This window comes from Thamnophis sirtalis, unplaced genomic scaffold (genome assembly GCF_051295495.1).
Source record: "Thamnophis sirtalis isolate CommonGarterSnake01/CBP01778 unplaced genomic scaffold, rThaSir2_p1.2 scaffold_12, whole genome shotgun sequence".
In the NCBI taxonomy this organism is placed as follows: domain Eukaryota; kingdom Metazoa; phylum Chordata; class Lepidosauria; order Squamata; family Natricidae; genus Thamnophis; species Thamnophis sirtalis.
This window is the reverse complement of record NW_028261392.1, coordinates 16,789,680-16,806,304: the sequence shown is the minus strand read 5'-3', so window position 1 is coordinate 16,806,304 and position 16,625 is coordinate 16,789,680. Positions and strand designations below refer to the sequence as shown.

Below are 16,625 nucleotides of genomic sequence, written 5' to 3'. Positions count from 1 at the left end.
CGTAAGTCACTTTTTTCAATGCTGTTGTAACTTTGAGCAGTCACAAAATGATCTGTTGTAACTCAAGGACTACTTAGCATAAAAATATATGGCAGTGATGTAATATAGTGATAGGAATGATTACAATGAACCGGGACGTCATGCTCTTTGTTCCTCTGAAGTTCTATTTATTTATATATTTTTTAAAAAAAGGTTGCGTGTGTACAGTTCACAGTTTTATTGCAGTGACTTTTAAAATAACCCAAACCTTTCTCATTCCGTAATTACTTATTTGAGAAAAGGGCAGCGCACCATTTTAATAGTCACATGCGTCATAAGGCCCCTCTACCTTGATCAATTTAATATTCTGTTTTATAACTTGTTGGTTGCTTCATTGCATTTGTGCTTTGTAGTTTCAAACGTGTCAATGTGGGAATTGGAATTTAAAGAACAAAAAGATCAAGTTAGTAAAACTGCAGGACTGTATTACAGTATATATTGATCATAAACCTCTAATTTTTTTCACAGCCTGGAAAAAATTTTTTGTTGTAATGCGGCAGTGAAATTTGTTCCCGCAGCAGATTTATCTGAGACTGGATGCCAAATAGGACAATGTCTTAATCAGATTTGCTCACTGTCCTATAACAATGGTCCTAAGCAGAGCCCCCAAACTGCTGGATGCGGACCCTGCCCCAGAGGTTGGTTCCTATTGGTTCGGACCAGTTCGGCCGAATAGGTAGTAATTCAGCCGGACATGTGACCGTATCAGTTCTATCCTGGGTGCTGCCATCTTTATTTTCTCTTCTGCACATGCGCAGAACAATCTTCATTGAAAAAATGTATCCCCCCCCCTTTTTGAATGGTGTGTGCCTGCCACTCCCAGAGAGGTCCCAGAGATGGGCCATTTTTCATAAAAATTGAGGTGTTTTTGCCTTTCCCCAGCCTCCAGAACCAGTCTGCAGTTTCAGCAGCACCGGGGGAAGGCAAAAATGCCCCTGTTTTTGCAAAAAGGACCAGTTTTATGCCCATTTTGCAAAAACTGGGGGCGTTTTTGCCTCCCCCCAGCCCTGCTGAAGCCTGCAGAGTGTTCCTGGGGCCAGGGAGGACAAAACTTTTTTTTTCTTACTGGGTAGTTTGCAGACACTCCCTTAGCTCCGGCGAGGCTGGAGGCCCCCCACCTCATCAAAACTTTTTCCCACTGTTTCGGTGGGAGTGGTCACACCCACTCAGTCACATGCCCCTCATCTAGCCACGCCCATCAAACCAGTAGTAATCTTTTTTTAAACCCACCCCTGCCCTGCCAACATGGAGAACTTTATATAAAAGCCTCTACATTATCAAATGGAACATGTTGCCGCAATCAGCTTTCTACGGATGGCACAAGTTTGGTCTTATGCACAAAGTCTTGCCATGGAATCTAACTCTGCTCATCTAATATGCAAATTATTTCTATGCTGGTGATATTGTTTTTGGTCAACAAAATCCAGTTTTGGACCACCATGTAAAAACCATGTTGAGATTCTAGAAAGAGGACAGAGAAGAGCAACAAAGATGATTAGGGGACTGGAGGCTAAAATATGTGAAGAATGGTTGCAGGAACTTGGTGTGTCTAATTTAATGAGAAGAAGGACTAGGGGAGACATGATAGCCATGTTCCAATATCTCAGGGGCTGCCACAAAGAAGAGGGAGTCACACTATTCTCCAAAGCACCTGAGGGTAGGACAAGAAGAATTAGGTAGAAACTAATGAAGGAGAGAAGCAACCTAGAACTAAGGAGAAATTGCCTGACAGCTAGAATAATTAACTAGTGGAACAACTTGCCTTTAGAAGTTGTGAATTCTCCAACACTGAAAGTTTGTAAGAAGAAATCAGACAGCCATTTGTCTGAAGTGGTATAGGGTTTCCTGTCTGAGCAGGGGGTTGGACTAGAAGACCTCCAAGGTCTCTTCCAACTCTGCTATTCTATTCTATTCTATTCTATTCTAAATGCCTAACTCTGAAAGTTTCCAGGTTTTCCCCACCCAAAAGAAAGTTCAAATCCTTCCCCAGCACCCACATGTCCATCATATGGCTCAATGAGGCACCATCCAAAACTGGAGATGCCTCCCAGTTACATCATTGCAGCTGCATGGCAAGGTGTCCTTGACTTGTTATTTTGACTATAGCAGTTAGCAGTTAGACTTATATACCACTTCATAGGGCTTTCAGCCCTCTCTAAGTGGTTTACAGAATCAGCATATTGCCCCCACAGTCTGGATCCTCATTTTACCCACCTCGGAAGGATGGAAGGCTGATTCAACCTTGAGCCGGTGAGATTTGAACCGCCAAACTGCAGCTAGCAGTCAGCTGAAGTGGCTGCAGTACTGCACCCTAACCACTGCACCACCTCAGCTCCTCGACTATATCTCACCCATACTCCATATAACCCCCGCTCCCATTTTCCCACAGTAGAAAATGTGGCAGGCCTGAAGGCGCAATGTAAAAGATGGCTCCCAGGTCTCACATCCGGTTTCTTATGTGGCCCTTTGGGAAAATTCATTGTTCACTTTTAACTTTAACATCCCAGGTCATTTGGAATTGGCATCTTATCAGTTTCAAGTCTTTTTGTTTCCAACAGCAGACAACCTGATTCTCTGAGAATATATTTTAAGCAGTGTATTGTCAAGTCGGCTTGGTAGACCAGACCAGAAAATCAACTCCATAAGAAGACTAGAACTTTATTGAGATAAAATTGCTTTATTGACAAAGGCTATAATGAGCAGAATCTTGCAAGTCTGATTGTGCTCTACTTCCATTCCTTCTTATATCTAAAGTGAATTAGGGGCCATTTGCCTGTGCAAATTCTGAATATCTTCTTTCCCAGAACTTAAAAGAAGATTTCAGTCCTTTTTGCCTACGTAAAAGTTCTTGCATATTTATGTCAAGGTCACCTCCCTTAGGAAGTGCAGGTATTAATATCTCTGCAGATATGAATGTACAACAAAATGTAGTGTGGCTTTAGCTATATATATATAGTTTCTACTCATTGAGGACACCACCGAGGTGGTGATGATAATGTTGATAAAATGGTGATGCTATTGCACACTAAATAAGGAATAGGAATTTGGCCAAATTGCTTCTCCTCCATTTATTTATAAGATCATTTTGACATCCATACTTTCAGTAATAAATTAATCAAAAGGTTTTGTAGATGTACTACAAATATCACTGGCTGTATGATTCAGTTTCTCTAAACACATTTAATCCCACAATATAGTAAGATATGCATTAGCCTTTTTATAAAGTGATCAGCTGCTAGAAACTTTCTCCCCAAAGCTTAAAAAATTAACAACATTGTTGCTGCGCTGATATAATTCTTAGTTTTACATACTTTACAGTAGGAAAATCCAAGTAAAGTTGCCACATCGGAACACAGAAGAGATCTGTGGTCACTTACTCCTATTAACCAATTGTCTCTCTAGTCTACAAGGTTTTGGTCACGTTCCATCAAAATACTAATCTGGTTAATCTTAGTCTTTTAAGATCGGGTATATATAGGGGGTCCTCAACTTGCCAGCACAATTGAGCCCAAAATTTCTGTTGCTAAGTGAAACACTTGTTAAGTGAGTTTGACCCAAATATTGGGTCAGTATTGTTAATATTGTTGGTCAATATTGTTCCTTGCTCTCACTCAGCTCAGGCCCTGAAGACAGATGTCTCTCCACCTGTGGGAGGACAGAAGGCAGTGGTGGGTTTCTACCGGTTTGGCCAAATCGGTAGTGGTTTGGCGGCCTGGATTGTTGGAACTGCAGCAACCCAGGCCTGCCACGCCCCTGAACTGGTTCTCTGGGCAGCGGCGTAGGAGCTGCCATCTTGTTTTTTGCTTCTGCACATGCGCAGAACAATTTTTATTGCACTATGCATGCACGCACAGTGTGTATCAAGCATGTGTGCTTGGCACGGCCATGAGCAAATTGGCAGTAATAACTGCCAGAACCCACTCCTGTCTCTGTCCCTGATGCTATTTCCTTATCACAGCCTTCCAAAGGCTCCGAATGTGGCCCAGGCCCTCCTTCCACTTCCTCCTCATCAGGACACAACACAGTATGTCCCCAGTGACTGATGGACCCAGTAGAGTTGCTACCTGCTGCATGCTCCTGCTGAGGCCTCCTTGTCTGGCCAAGACCACCTTAGAGGTGACATGTGGATGGGGTCTAGTCAGGGTTAATTCATCCTTCAGGGAAGAAGTACTTACATCACAATTTAAAGAGACACTGGTACGCCTTCTTCTTAAAAAGTTGTCACTGAATCTTACCGTTCTGGATAATTTTCATCCGGTTTCCCACCATACCCTGTCAACCTCCTCTTTGTTTCAACTTGTCACTCCCTTTTAAAAAGGAGGTGGCACTGCATCTCCAAAGAGCTGACTATCTGGACCCATTCCAGTCAGATTTTGAATGACCTCTGATGGATGAGGGTAGCATATCCAGTGGTGGGTTCCTGTCAGTTCAGACCAGTTCAGCCAAACCGGTAGTGGTTTGGTGGCCTGGGCACTGGAATGGCAGCGACCCAGGCCTGCTACACCCCCAAACCAGTTCTCCGGAAAGCGCCATAGGCAGCACCATATTGTTTTTTGCTTCTGCACATGCACAGAACATTTTTTATTGCACTGCACATGCACACACCCAAGTGGCACATCCACAAGTGACCGGCAGTAGTGATTGCCAGAACCCACCCCTGAGCATATCCATCCTGGCTCTTGGCCTCTTGGCAAATTTCGATACCATGGTATCCTTTTGAGGTTGTCTCTGGAATCTGGGTGGTTAACTTCCCTCCTCAGGTGTTAATATGGAGTGAGAAGCTGATCCCAGATTCCCTGAATTGTAGTGTGGCAGGTCTGAGTGCTGCACAGCTCAGTACTCTCTCTCCATTCCACTTTAACATCTGTTTGAAGCTCTTGATCTTCCATCTCCATCCCAGAAACTAAATGATGCTATAGATCAGGGGTGTCAAACTGGTTGCCTGTGAGCTGGATGCATCACGGGCAGGCCACACCCATCCCAGTTCTGCAAAGGCAAAAAAAAACAACATTGTGCTACATCACATGACTCAATCGAGTTTGACAGCCATGCTGTAAATGTTATTTCATGGGGTTTGGGGGTTGTGGGAGTTTGGATGGGGAACAACAGGCTTTAATGAATCCTGGTGAGACAGAGTGACTTTGGGTCAAGGAGGTCCTCTGTATCTTAGGGTTTACTATCAACTGTCTTGGATGAGGCTACACTGTCCCAAATGGACCCGTCAAATAACCTGGGGGGTTCTTCTGAACTCACAATTCCTGGTCATTTCCTGTTTTCTGTTGCAATATGTTCTACATGGGGCTACCTGTTAAAAGTATCCAGAAGCTCTGCAGAATGTAGTGGCACAGGTGTGTTGACCTTAGGGTCATGCGTGTAACATCTCTGCTGTGTGAGCTGCATTGGATGCCAATTTGGATGCCACTTCCAGGTCCAGTTAAGGGTGATTATTAATACTTCTGAAGCTTTTTATGGCATAGGGCCAGGTTACCTAAGCAGTCATCTTGACCCCAATTACATTGACCTGTTGCACGCGTTCAGGCAGGTGGGATATGTTATGAACCTTATCAGTTAAGTAATTTTGAGTGGCAGACTATAGGAAGAGTGCTTTTCTATTGTTGCTCCTGCCCTATGGAACACCCCCCCCCTTGAAGTGAGTGTGATCCCTATTCTTCTGGCCTTTCAGTAGAGCATTAATATTTGGCTAGGAAATTGAATTGATCTGCTGTGGGTTCATGATAACATCTTCCTGAAAATGCATCTGTAACTGATTTAAAAGCATGTATCCTCATAAAGTCACATTGTCTCATCCTCAGCCTACCGCATCGTTAGCTCAAGTTCATTCTTCAATGTTCTTGTTTTTAAGTAATTCTTTTTTTTTAATGCTGGCACAAGTCTTGCCCTATGCATGGTCTAAAATACCTCACTGATGTTGTGGTTGGCACACGATCAAGGTCAAGAATCTGAGTAGTTCCCATTTAGGATGTTAGGCTGCTGCAGGCTTACATCCTCACACATGGCCACTCAGTGTTCTTTTTCATGGATACTTGACTTGGGCTGCTGGAGAGATGATGGTGAGAGGATGGAATGAGCTGGAACATCTGAGTTCTACAAAGGGATCTCCTTGCAGAACACTGGTTGGCATTATCTGAACCATTGGTTAAATGTTATGAGGATACATTATAAATGCAGGTTTAGCATTCATTGAAAGAGCGATAGAACTGTTTTACAAAAAGAAATTGGATGTGTGTGTTTGTATGCAGATGGCATTCGTAGCAGCCTTATCTTTTCCTTCAGGTAGGTTGGGGAGGGCTTCAAATCAAGCCCATCTTCGTCAATTATTCTGCTAAAAGTGAAACTATGAGAAGCAAAACGTCTTCAAAGAAACACCAGAAAGTCCAGATGCCTCTTAAAAAAGCACCTTTGGGACAACCATGACCTGGTTGACTGAGAATCTCCATAGACATTTATCCTGCTAAAACTTCATGGGTTATTTCTGTCTTCTCCCTTCATCATCCAGCAAAAGAGCAGTGCCCCCCTTCATGAAATTTCCTACAGAAAAGTGAAACTGATGGATGTTGTATCTAAATATGAATAACAATAATACTTTCCTCCTCTCGGAATGCTAATTAATGAAAATTCAACACGTGAGCAGCTTCAGAATTATTTGGATGACAAAATAGAGGGAATTTTCTTTAAAACTTGAAAAAAATAAAATAATCCCAATGTTCTCCACCTAGATCCAAGACATTTCCTTGACATCTGTTCAAGGAGATGCCTTTAAATGCAGCCATTTGGGATTATGAGTTCCTCTATATAGTTAATTCAGCATCAAGAAAGCTTTCATTGAATGGAAGGAAACAGAGTATTGTATCATATATATACACATACACACACATACACACACACATGCATGTATATATGATGTGTGTGTGTGTGTGTGTGTGTGTACTGGATACCCATGCTTCGCCATGAAACTATGTGATCAGGCAATGCAGGAGAAATCTGGTTCACTCCAGTTCAATCTGTTGGCTCAGTGGTGGTTGGTAATTGAAACTGATAAGGGAATATCGCTGCCACCACCTTGAATCAGGAAGCAGTTCCATTGGTGGAAGGCATAGACATTTTGGTAAGCTACCGATGTTTAATATTGTAAGAAGCCCCAGACCGCTCCTGAGTGAAGGAGTGCAATGTCTGCCAGTTTTAACTGAGGTAACGGAATGTGTGGCAACTGGCAGTCGGAACAGAGTTTTTTTCAGATGAGGAGGGGGAGTAGAATGTCTAACTCCTTACCATCAGAGTGTGTTAATTACTGTACAAGAAATACTAATGATCTGATGGTAATTTTTTAAAAAATCCTTTCTTAACGAGCACCTAGAAGCCAAGAGGAACATACGTGCCAAATTTCAAGTTTGTAGGCTTTACAGTTCTGGAGATTTTGTGATGAGTGAGTGGTATTTGGCTTTTACATACTGTATATAGATACAGTATCAGTGGTGGGTTCCAGCAAGTACAGCCCAATACAGGCATACCGGTGACAGCTGGGAGCAGTGATTACCATACAGGAACAGTGTTCTGCTGGGTCCACTCGCCTACCCCCATTCCTTACCTGCTTTTAAGCCAACTGGGCCATTTGTGCACGCACGTATGGTTCCTGTGTGACTTCTGTTAAGCAGTTGGAGCATCGCAGGACAGTGGGTGCTCATGCATGCGCAGCGCACATGCCTGAGGTGGACGCCCAGCCTTGTTGCAGTATACTGGTTGCGACGGGATCCAGAACCCACTACTGTACAGAATGTATATGCATATTCAATATTAATTAGCCTGTTTAATCTAATGCAATTTCAAGATGTTCCTCTTTTTTTTTTTTCAAAATGTCTCTTATGTTTGTTTAGTACTCTATAAAGAGCTAACAGCCTTGGAATAGTGAAAAACAAAAAACAAAATCTACCCACTTCATGTTGCAAACTTCTCCTCTATACCCATCACTTTATTTCAAGGTTACTTCCCAACACAATTTTAATGCTCTTCAATAATAATCTGTTCTGGAATGCAATAGCAATCTTTCCAGAAGACTGAATCTTTCCAGAATAAACCCATTTTTTTTAAAAAAAGGAACCCCAATTTGCAATTGATAGTCTGGCTTTTTTTGAATGTGTGTTTGTGTGTGTGCCTGTGTGTGTGTGTGTGTGTGTGTGTGTGTGTGTGTACACACACAGTATGTTCCCTCCCATATTTGGGCATACCAGGTGCATTGACATAACATTTAATCATTACCCTGGCTCAGCTAATAAGGGAGGAGAGCTTGTGGCTTAGAGGTTAATAGAACTGCCTAATATGTAAAAACAGCCCAGGTTCGAATCTCAGTAAGGGTATGGCTAGCTGGTGAGAGCTAAATAGCTTGAATTAGATCTATATTAGTCTCCCTTCATTTATTTATCAGCAAAAATGCAACACAAATATGTGTATATGTGTATATGTATAAATACACACATACACACATACACACACACACACACACACATCTCCAGTGTAAACCCAAAGTGAATTGTGAAGATGTCACAAGTTACATTATCCCAGTGATTGACAGATGTTTCACCAGCTGGATAGTAAGTGGAAGAGGAGTGAAGCCATTCTCCAATCTCTTCAACTTGTTCTCCACCATTTAGGTGAAGACACCTAACCTCATTCCCAAACCAGAATAAAAATGGGTATCAGGGTATTGCAACTTATACCACATATTGTATTTTGGCTAACTCAAGGATGAAAGGAAATGGGTATTTGCCCTGCAAATGGGAAAGGAAATTGTTTCATTGATTCTCCTTCTGTTTATTGGTTTGTGGTAATTGCTTTTTAAATTTCAGCCAAAAAAACCTTTAAAAAACCCAACAATTTGACCTTCTTGAATTTCTCCATGCATAATTCCAACATTGAGGAAATGGACAAATTAATAATAAAAATCAGAGTTAATTCAGTCATTCAATTCATTCCCTCAAGAGGTAACTAAGAAAGTCACCACTTCTTATAAAGGTAACTTTAGGAATCATTTTCATCAGGGAGACCTGAGATTTTACACAGTGACTGTCACAAAACCCTATCCTCGGAAGCAGGCCTTTTTTTTTTTTTTTCATTCCATCCCTCCCCATGCGTCATACAGTGTAAAACAGTAAGGCTGGCTTTGCCTGGGCCGAGAAGGATACAGTCTCATTTTTCCAGGAAGCAAGACATAAAAACAAGAACAAGATAACAGCAAGACTCTTTGTAGTATTGTCTCTTGGGGGAAAAGGGGGGTCTTGTAGGGTCTCCCAGCAGAAAGTGTCTTAAGCTGTTGCAAATCATTCTTAAGTTATCTCTTCCTAGGGCAAATGAGAAAGGAGTATTTGTGTATTTGTGCGTGAGAGAGAGAAAGACAGAGACAGAAAGACAGAAAGAGACAGAGACAGAGAGGGGGAAGAGAGAGAGAGAGGTCAAGGGGGAGAGTGGGAGGGAAAGAGAGATTCCTGAAAACCATTCTACTTTTCCTATCCACTTTTCAAACATTCCTTCTCCCATAAGTATAGGAGTTTTGATATAAACTCCCTTGTCCCCCCCCCAAAAAAAATCCATTTAAATTCCTACTTTCTTTGGTTCTGGGTTCATATCTTTTTCCAAAGATGACATAATTTCAACAGAGCCCAAATAAAGAATTTTGGGGACGAGACAACTAGCTCATCCTAAAGGAAGTCGTGGGTGTCTTCCCTTCACTGTTATTTCTTGCTTTTTGCCATTATTTCCTTGGGTCCTGTTGTAATTTTCCTCTTGATTCCTCCATTTCTTTTTAGGAGGAAAAAAAAAAATGCATTTTCCAGTTTGATTACTTCTTCTCTTTTCAAGCTCCTTGAGAAAATAATCAAACAATAACAACCTAAATCCTTCAGCAAGCAGACAAATAGCCTGTGTCACCTTCTAATAAGGATTTAAAAAAAAAAAGCAGGAAAGGATTTATTTACCAATTCTTGAGGAGGAGGAGGAGGGACAGAGTCACCAGGCACTGTTAGAAATTATCAGTTGCAGCTGGAGGCTGTGAAATGCTTGTTAAAGTGAATTTGTATGAATTCAGCACTTCCTGGTTTTTATTTGCTTGACTCTGGAGCCACAAACCCGATTAGGCTGTACATTCTTTCACCACCTTCCTTCCCATTTGCTGGCTAGCTGGATGTGAAGTTCACTAGGAGAACCGATAAATTATTGGATGGAAGGTCTTTGAACCAGCAGCAGTCCAGCCCCTGGTGGGAAAGCATATAAAACAGGAGCCCTTAGATGAGAAGAGGAGTACAGCTTGCTTTTACTGCAACATGATTTAAGGACCTGGGTTCTTTGCATCAGATGCAACTGGTTCTTTGCTTGGCTATGCATTGGGGAAGAGAAGGGGGGATTAATACATTTTTAATGTTTAAAGAATATGTATGAACAATTCTTTTACCCTCCTTCCCCTCCCACACACATGCATAGACAGACACACATATCTCTAAATAGCACTCTTGCCAGCCAGTAAAATATGTTTTGCTCAGCTCTTGCTTTTTTTGAAATGCCACGAAAGGAGAGAAGAGAAAGACACACACACACACACACACACACACACACACACACACACACACAGATAGACAGACACACAAACACACACACATTATTGACACTTTAGAACCTGGTCGCCGCCTCCACTAAGCTGGAGGGACCCCCAAGCTGACTAGAGCAAAAAAAAACAAAAAAAACCCTAACTAAGCAGTTCTTCCAAAATCTATGCAAAGCTTTGCGCCAGCTGCCCCGCCGCTGACTCGGGGATAAGGAGCTCTTCGTAATTGCCAGAGATACGAGGGAATTCTCTCGCTTCCACCCCCCCCCCCCCTTTTCCGCTTGGAGAGTCCGCGGAATAGGGGACAAAGCTACTGGGGAACTGGGAAAGGGGAGTCGCGGGGACGGAGCAGGATGGAGATGCAGGGGAAGTTTGATGTGTTGGGTTGGTTTCCGCATTGGGAATGTGGATCCTAGTGGGAGGAAAGATTGTACATTCCTCCGCTCGGCGCACAGGTTTTTTTTCTCCCCCCGCCCCTCTTTTGCAGCGTGATTTGCTTCGCGCGGAATCTCGCTCACCCTCTGTCACCTCACACTCTTTCTCTGGCTGCAATTCCACTGCCACTCACCCTGGCTGCCAGCTGCTGCCCCAAAGCGTCTCCCGACGTTTCTCACCACCCAGCCAACCCCCATTCCTCACAAGGCTCCCTTCAGAGGACCCTCTCGGATCAATTCCCAGCAGGCAGTCAAGCTGGGCAAGGCGGTTCAACCGCTCCCAACCATTTTTTTGAACTAGCTCCGATTGGGGAAGGCTCAAAGAGACTGGGTGCTTTCGCTCTGGATTGCCACCGGTACGGGATGCTCCTCCGAATCCTTCGCGCCTTCGTCTTGCATCCAGTCCTGCTAGGAACTGACTCCGCAAAAGGGTAAAAACGCAACAATAACAACAACCACCACAACCACAACAACCCGAGAACGAGCCAGCCAGCAAGCCAGAAAACGGCAGGAAGATGCCAAACGCAGCGTGAGGGACATTCTGCCCTGCAAAAAAAGCGGGAGGGGAAGCAAGACGTGGAAAACTGGCGCGCGGTCTAATTACCTGCGAATCGCTAGTCGCTTGACTCCTGACACTAATTCGAGTCAAGCCCCGCTGGGATTCCGCAGGCGCACTTCTTTGCTTCCCCACCTCCCTCCCCGCCACTGGCGAATGTACTCGGCTCCACGCGCGACGCCTGCCGGAGCAGTGGAAGGAGCGAGGCAGGCTCAACTTTTCATTCCGAAAAGGAGGAAAGGGAAGGCGCGTCGGAGGGCGATGGACGACCCAGGCTCCCATTTTCCTTCCAAACTTGCCCTGAATTGATCGCTTTCTTGTCCGCGCCTTTCTAACTCGCTCGCTCGCCTGGATTCTCCCGTCCCTCCACCTCTCTCTCTCTCTCCTCCCGCCTCCCCCCTTCCTCCAACATTCCCCCAGCAGATGGATTTTTGCCACTGCGGCTCAGCAGAGGGTGTCAGATCTTCCTGAGTGCGCCAGGCTCGAAAGAGCACACACAACCTCCGAACAACTCCTGCCTTTCCGAGGAGCGTGGAGGAGCGAGGAAGTGAGTACACCATGAAAAGAAGGGGACGAAAGGCGGAGAAAGGCGGAGAGCAGCAATGACGGAAAGGCAGTAGAGAGAGACGGAGAGGTGGGGGAAAAGATTGTGTGTGTGTGAGAGAGAGAGAGAGCGAAGGCAAGGGAGGAAAGCGTGGACAGAAGCAAAACCGCAGCGATATGCAGAATTTTCGCAGCGCCATTGGTTCGGCAGCCCGCCGTGAGGCTGGGGCGTGATTTCAGCACCAAAGGGAACTGGACAGCACCCAAAGGGCTTCTTCCGGCCACCCGGCGTCGACCACAGCAGCAGCGGCGAAGGGCCGGCTTTGCGCGCTCCAGAGAGAGAGAGAGAGAGAAAGAGAGGGAGGCAAGGTCAGTCCGAAGCCAAGCCATGCGCCCGGCCAGCGATCTTCTCCCACCTCCGTCCCTCCAGCCCTGCCACCCTCCTGCGGATGCAGCAGCGGCCTCTTCTCCCGCCGATTCCTAGCGAGACCGTCCCTTAAAGCCCAGCAGCTCGAGGAGATCAACTTTGCTTCGGTGGGGGTGGGGTGGGGGTTGCTTTGGGGTCGGGGGGACGACGACGACGACGAAGAAGAAGGGGGGAAGCCACCGAAGGGGAGTTGATGAAGCGGGAGGGGGATTCAACTTTTCTCCTCGTCCTTCTTTTTTCCCCTCTCCTTCTTCTTCTTCTGTTTTCCCCGGGTGTATCTGGAGACTTTGTGGATATGATCCCTGACTGGAGTCCGGGCTGTTGCAGTATTTGCGGGGGGAGAGAGAGCTGAAAAAAAAAAAAGGCGACCGAACCCGTGCCACTCAACCTCTCCCCCCTCACTGCATTCCCCTTTCGCCAAGACAACTGTGTATTTTTTTTAAAAAAACTTCTATCTTTTTTCCTTTTTTGCCTCTCCCATCACCACCACCAAACCTTTCCTCCCCCCCTCTCCCCCCCCCCCTCTAATTTTTGACGATGGTTCGGACATTCCGTGCCTGGAAGAAACTTGACTGGGCTCCAGCTTGAGAAGAAGCCTTTTTTTTTTTGCCTTGTAGTTTTTTTTTCCCCCCTCTGTGCGTTTCAGCTCGGGAATGACTCGCTGGGTGTAAAAATGCTGCTTTGGATCCTCTTGCTGGAGACGTCTCTTTGTTTGGCTGCCGGGAATGTTACGGGGGACGTTTGCAAAGAGAAGATCTGCTCGTGCCCCGAGATCGAAGGCGACTTGCACGTCGACTGCGAGAAGAAGGGCTTCACCAGCCTGCAGCGTTTCTCGGCCCCCACGTCCCAGTTCTACCATTTGTTCCTGCACGGCAATTCCCTCACGCGCCTTTTCCCCAATGAGTTCGCTAACTTTTACAATGCAGTCAGTTTGCACATGGAAAACAACGGCTTGCACGAAATTGTGCCGGGAGCTTTCCTGGGGCTGCAGTTGGTGAAGAGGCTGCACATCAACAACAACAAGCTGAAGTCTTTTCGCAAGCAGACTTTCTTGGGGCTCGATGATCTGGAATACCTCCAGGCTGATTTTAATTTATTGAGGGATATTGACCAAGGAGCCTTCCGGGACTTAAACAAGCTGGAGGTGCTGATTTTGAACGACAATCTGATCAGCATCTTACCTGCCAACGTGTTCCAGTATGTGCCGATTACCCATTTGGATCTACGAGGTAACCGCCTGAAAACCTTGCCTTACGAGGATGTTTTGGAACAGATCCCAGGCATTGCTGAGATCCTGCTGGAGGACAACCCTTGGGACTGTACCTGCGATCTACTCTCCTTGAAAGAATGGCTGGAGAACATCCCCAAAAATGCTTTGATCGGCCGGGTGATTTGTGAAGCTCCCACACGTTTGCAGGGGAAGGATTTAAACGAGACAACCGAACAGGAGTTGTGCAGGAAAACCCGGGTAGATTCCAGCCTTGCAGCTCCCCCTGCAGAAGAGGAGACTTGTGATCCTGGCCCCATTCCCACTCCTTTTAAGATCCATGGCAAGGAAGATGCTGCCACGCCAGGTTCTGCCCCTCATGGAGGTACCAAGATCCCAGTCAATTGGCAAATCAAATCCAGACCTACAGTGGCCAGCTCAATCCACACCATGAAAGGCAAGTCTTCCAGTAGCACTCCCTGCCCTGCCACCTGCACTTGCCACCAGATCCCTGGAGGGTTCAAGGTAAACTGCAATGATGGCAACATCAGCAGCCTGGTGGACCTGAAGCCTAAGCCATCCAACCTCCATGAACTCTTCCTAAGGGGCAACAAGATTCACACCATTCGCAAGTCCCATTTTGTGGATTATCAGAAACTCAACCTATTGGACTTGGGCAACAACAACATTGCCACTATGGAAAACAATACTTTCAAAAACCTGCTGGAGCTGGTGTGGCTCTACATGGACAATAATTATTTAGACATACTCTCTCGAGAGAAGTTCAACGGTTTGCAAAACCTAGAGTACCTAAATATGGAATTTAATGTCATCCAACTCATCCAGCCAGGGACCTTTAATGCCATGCCTAAACTGAGAGTACTGATTTTGAACAACAATCTTCTGAGGTCTCTGCCAGTTGATGTTTTTGCTGGAGTCTCCCTCTCTAAGCTCAGCATCCACAACAATTACTTCCTTTATCTGCCGGTGGCAGGAGTGCTGGATCAGCTCACCTCCATTACCCAAATAGATCTGCATGACAACCCATGGGACTGCAAATGTCCAATTGTCCCTTTCAAACAGTGGGTGGAGATGCTGAGGCCAAAGGTGATGATGAGTGACTTAAGGTGTGAGACCCCAGAAGAGTTCTTCAAGGAGGACTTTGAATCTCTGTCCAATGAGGCCATTTGCCCTCAGCTCAAAGTCATGCCCACTTTGACTTCCACCCATAAGAACAGCACTGGCTTGGCAGAGACTGGGACTCACTCTAATTCCTACTTGGAGACTAGTAGGGTCTCCATCTCAGTGCTGGTGCCTGGCCTTTTGTTGGTGTTTGTCACCTCTGCCTTCACCGTGGTTGGCATGCTCGTCTTCATCCTGAGGAACCGGAAACGCTCCAAAAGGAGGGATGCCAACTCTTCTGCCTCAGAGATCAACTCTTTACAGACAGTATGTGACTCCTCCTACTGGCACAATGGACCCTATAGTACAGATGGAGCCCACAGAGTGTATGACTGCGGCTCTCACTCCCTATCAGACTGAGACTACAAAATTCAAAGTTTTAAAAAAAAACATGTAACATCTGTGTATGGGCAATCAGTTCAACTTTCAGCAGCTAGCAACCTCAACTTCCCTTCGGTGGTTCAGAGCTTTCTTTTCCCCTGATCTGTGCATTCTGCCCATCTTGTCCGCTGATGTGAATTGGACCACAGGAAGGGAATGGGGCTTAGCTCACTTAAAGCTACCTTCTGGTGAAACACACCTACCCGCTCACCAAACCTGGGCCAGGACGATGAGTGGAGGCCTGCCTTTTTTTAAAGTATTGTTATTATTTTGATTTTTTTTTAATTATTATGTTTTGCCTAGCCTCAACCTGAGGTTGTGTAAACTCTACACTGTATAACCAGTGGGAAAGAAATAAATAGATCCAACCGAAAGGCCAAGATTGGCTTCCTATTGCAGCAAGAGAAAGAGGGTGAATGCACTCTCCTGCAGGTTGATTCCTAACCGATTGTGGATTTATATTGGCCCTTATGTGTGGTGGGGGAACAGAAGCTCTTGCTTGTGCCCTCCCTGTTGTGAACAAGGCAGGAGAGCCCAGTTGCACGAAGGCATGAATGTAATTGTAAATAGAATAACTCTGATCTAGAACAAACCAACCCAAGTTGCTGCATGGTTCGCATGGATACAAAACCACCCAAGGGACGCTTCGGCCCCCCCAAAAGGAAGCTGCATCCAGTTCACCTCGTCCTCCCTCTTCCCCTCCCCATAAGTTCCATCGTATCAAAACTTTCTATATACAGATACAGTATAATAAGAATAAAAAAGAAAGAAAGTGCCATTTCGCCATTATTTTTGTGTGATTGCTAGGCAGTAGAGATCATCCTTTTACTGTGAAAAAAAAAAGAAAGAAAGAAAAGAAAAACCAGGAAAATTGTAAAGGTTTTATTTAAGACATGTTTGCATGGTTTATATCCTCCTGGTTTAGTTTTTTGCATTTTGGGCTGGGGGGGAGGGGCGGGGGAGGAATTTACTTTCATGGGGAATTTCCCCCCCTTCTCTTTAGGGAGGGAGGAGGGGATGAATTTGCTTCTGTTTTTTTTTTTTTTTAAGCTTCTTTTGGAAACTGACATCTCCAGAATCCCTTTCCATCTGAATGTAAAGCAAGTACCCTAGAGGTATTTTTCTCTGTTGATCAATATGTTATTCCTTGGATTTTGTCTCGTTTTTTTTGGCTTTGGTTGGTTTTTTTAAAAAAATAAAAACGAAAACAGAAACAGAACCAAACCAAACAGAACCGAAAGCCTGGA

The 16,625-nt window shown here is 45.1% G+C and overlaps 1 protein-coding gene across 1 annotated transcript; it reads left to right on the top strand.

Annotated features, from left to right (window-relative positions):
* The first annotated feature begins 13,177 nt into the window (after positions 1-13,177).
* Positions 13,178-16,056, top strand: LOC148043259 (SLIT and NTRK-like protein 1). Its single transcript, XM_087726324.1, has one exon. The coding sequence runs from the start codon at positions 13,282-13,284 to the stop codon at positions 15,355-15,357; it is 2,076 nt and encodes a 691-aa protein (XP_087582450.1). The 5' UTR covers positions 13,178-13,281; the 3' UTR covers positions 15,358-16,056.
* The last annotated feature ends 569 nt before the right edge of the window (positions 16,057-16,625 follow it).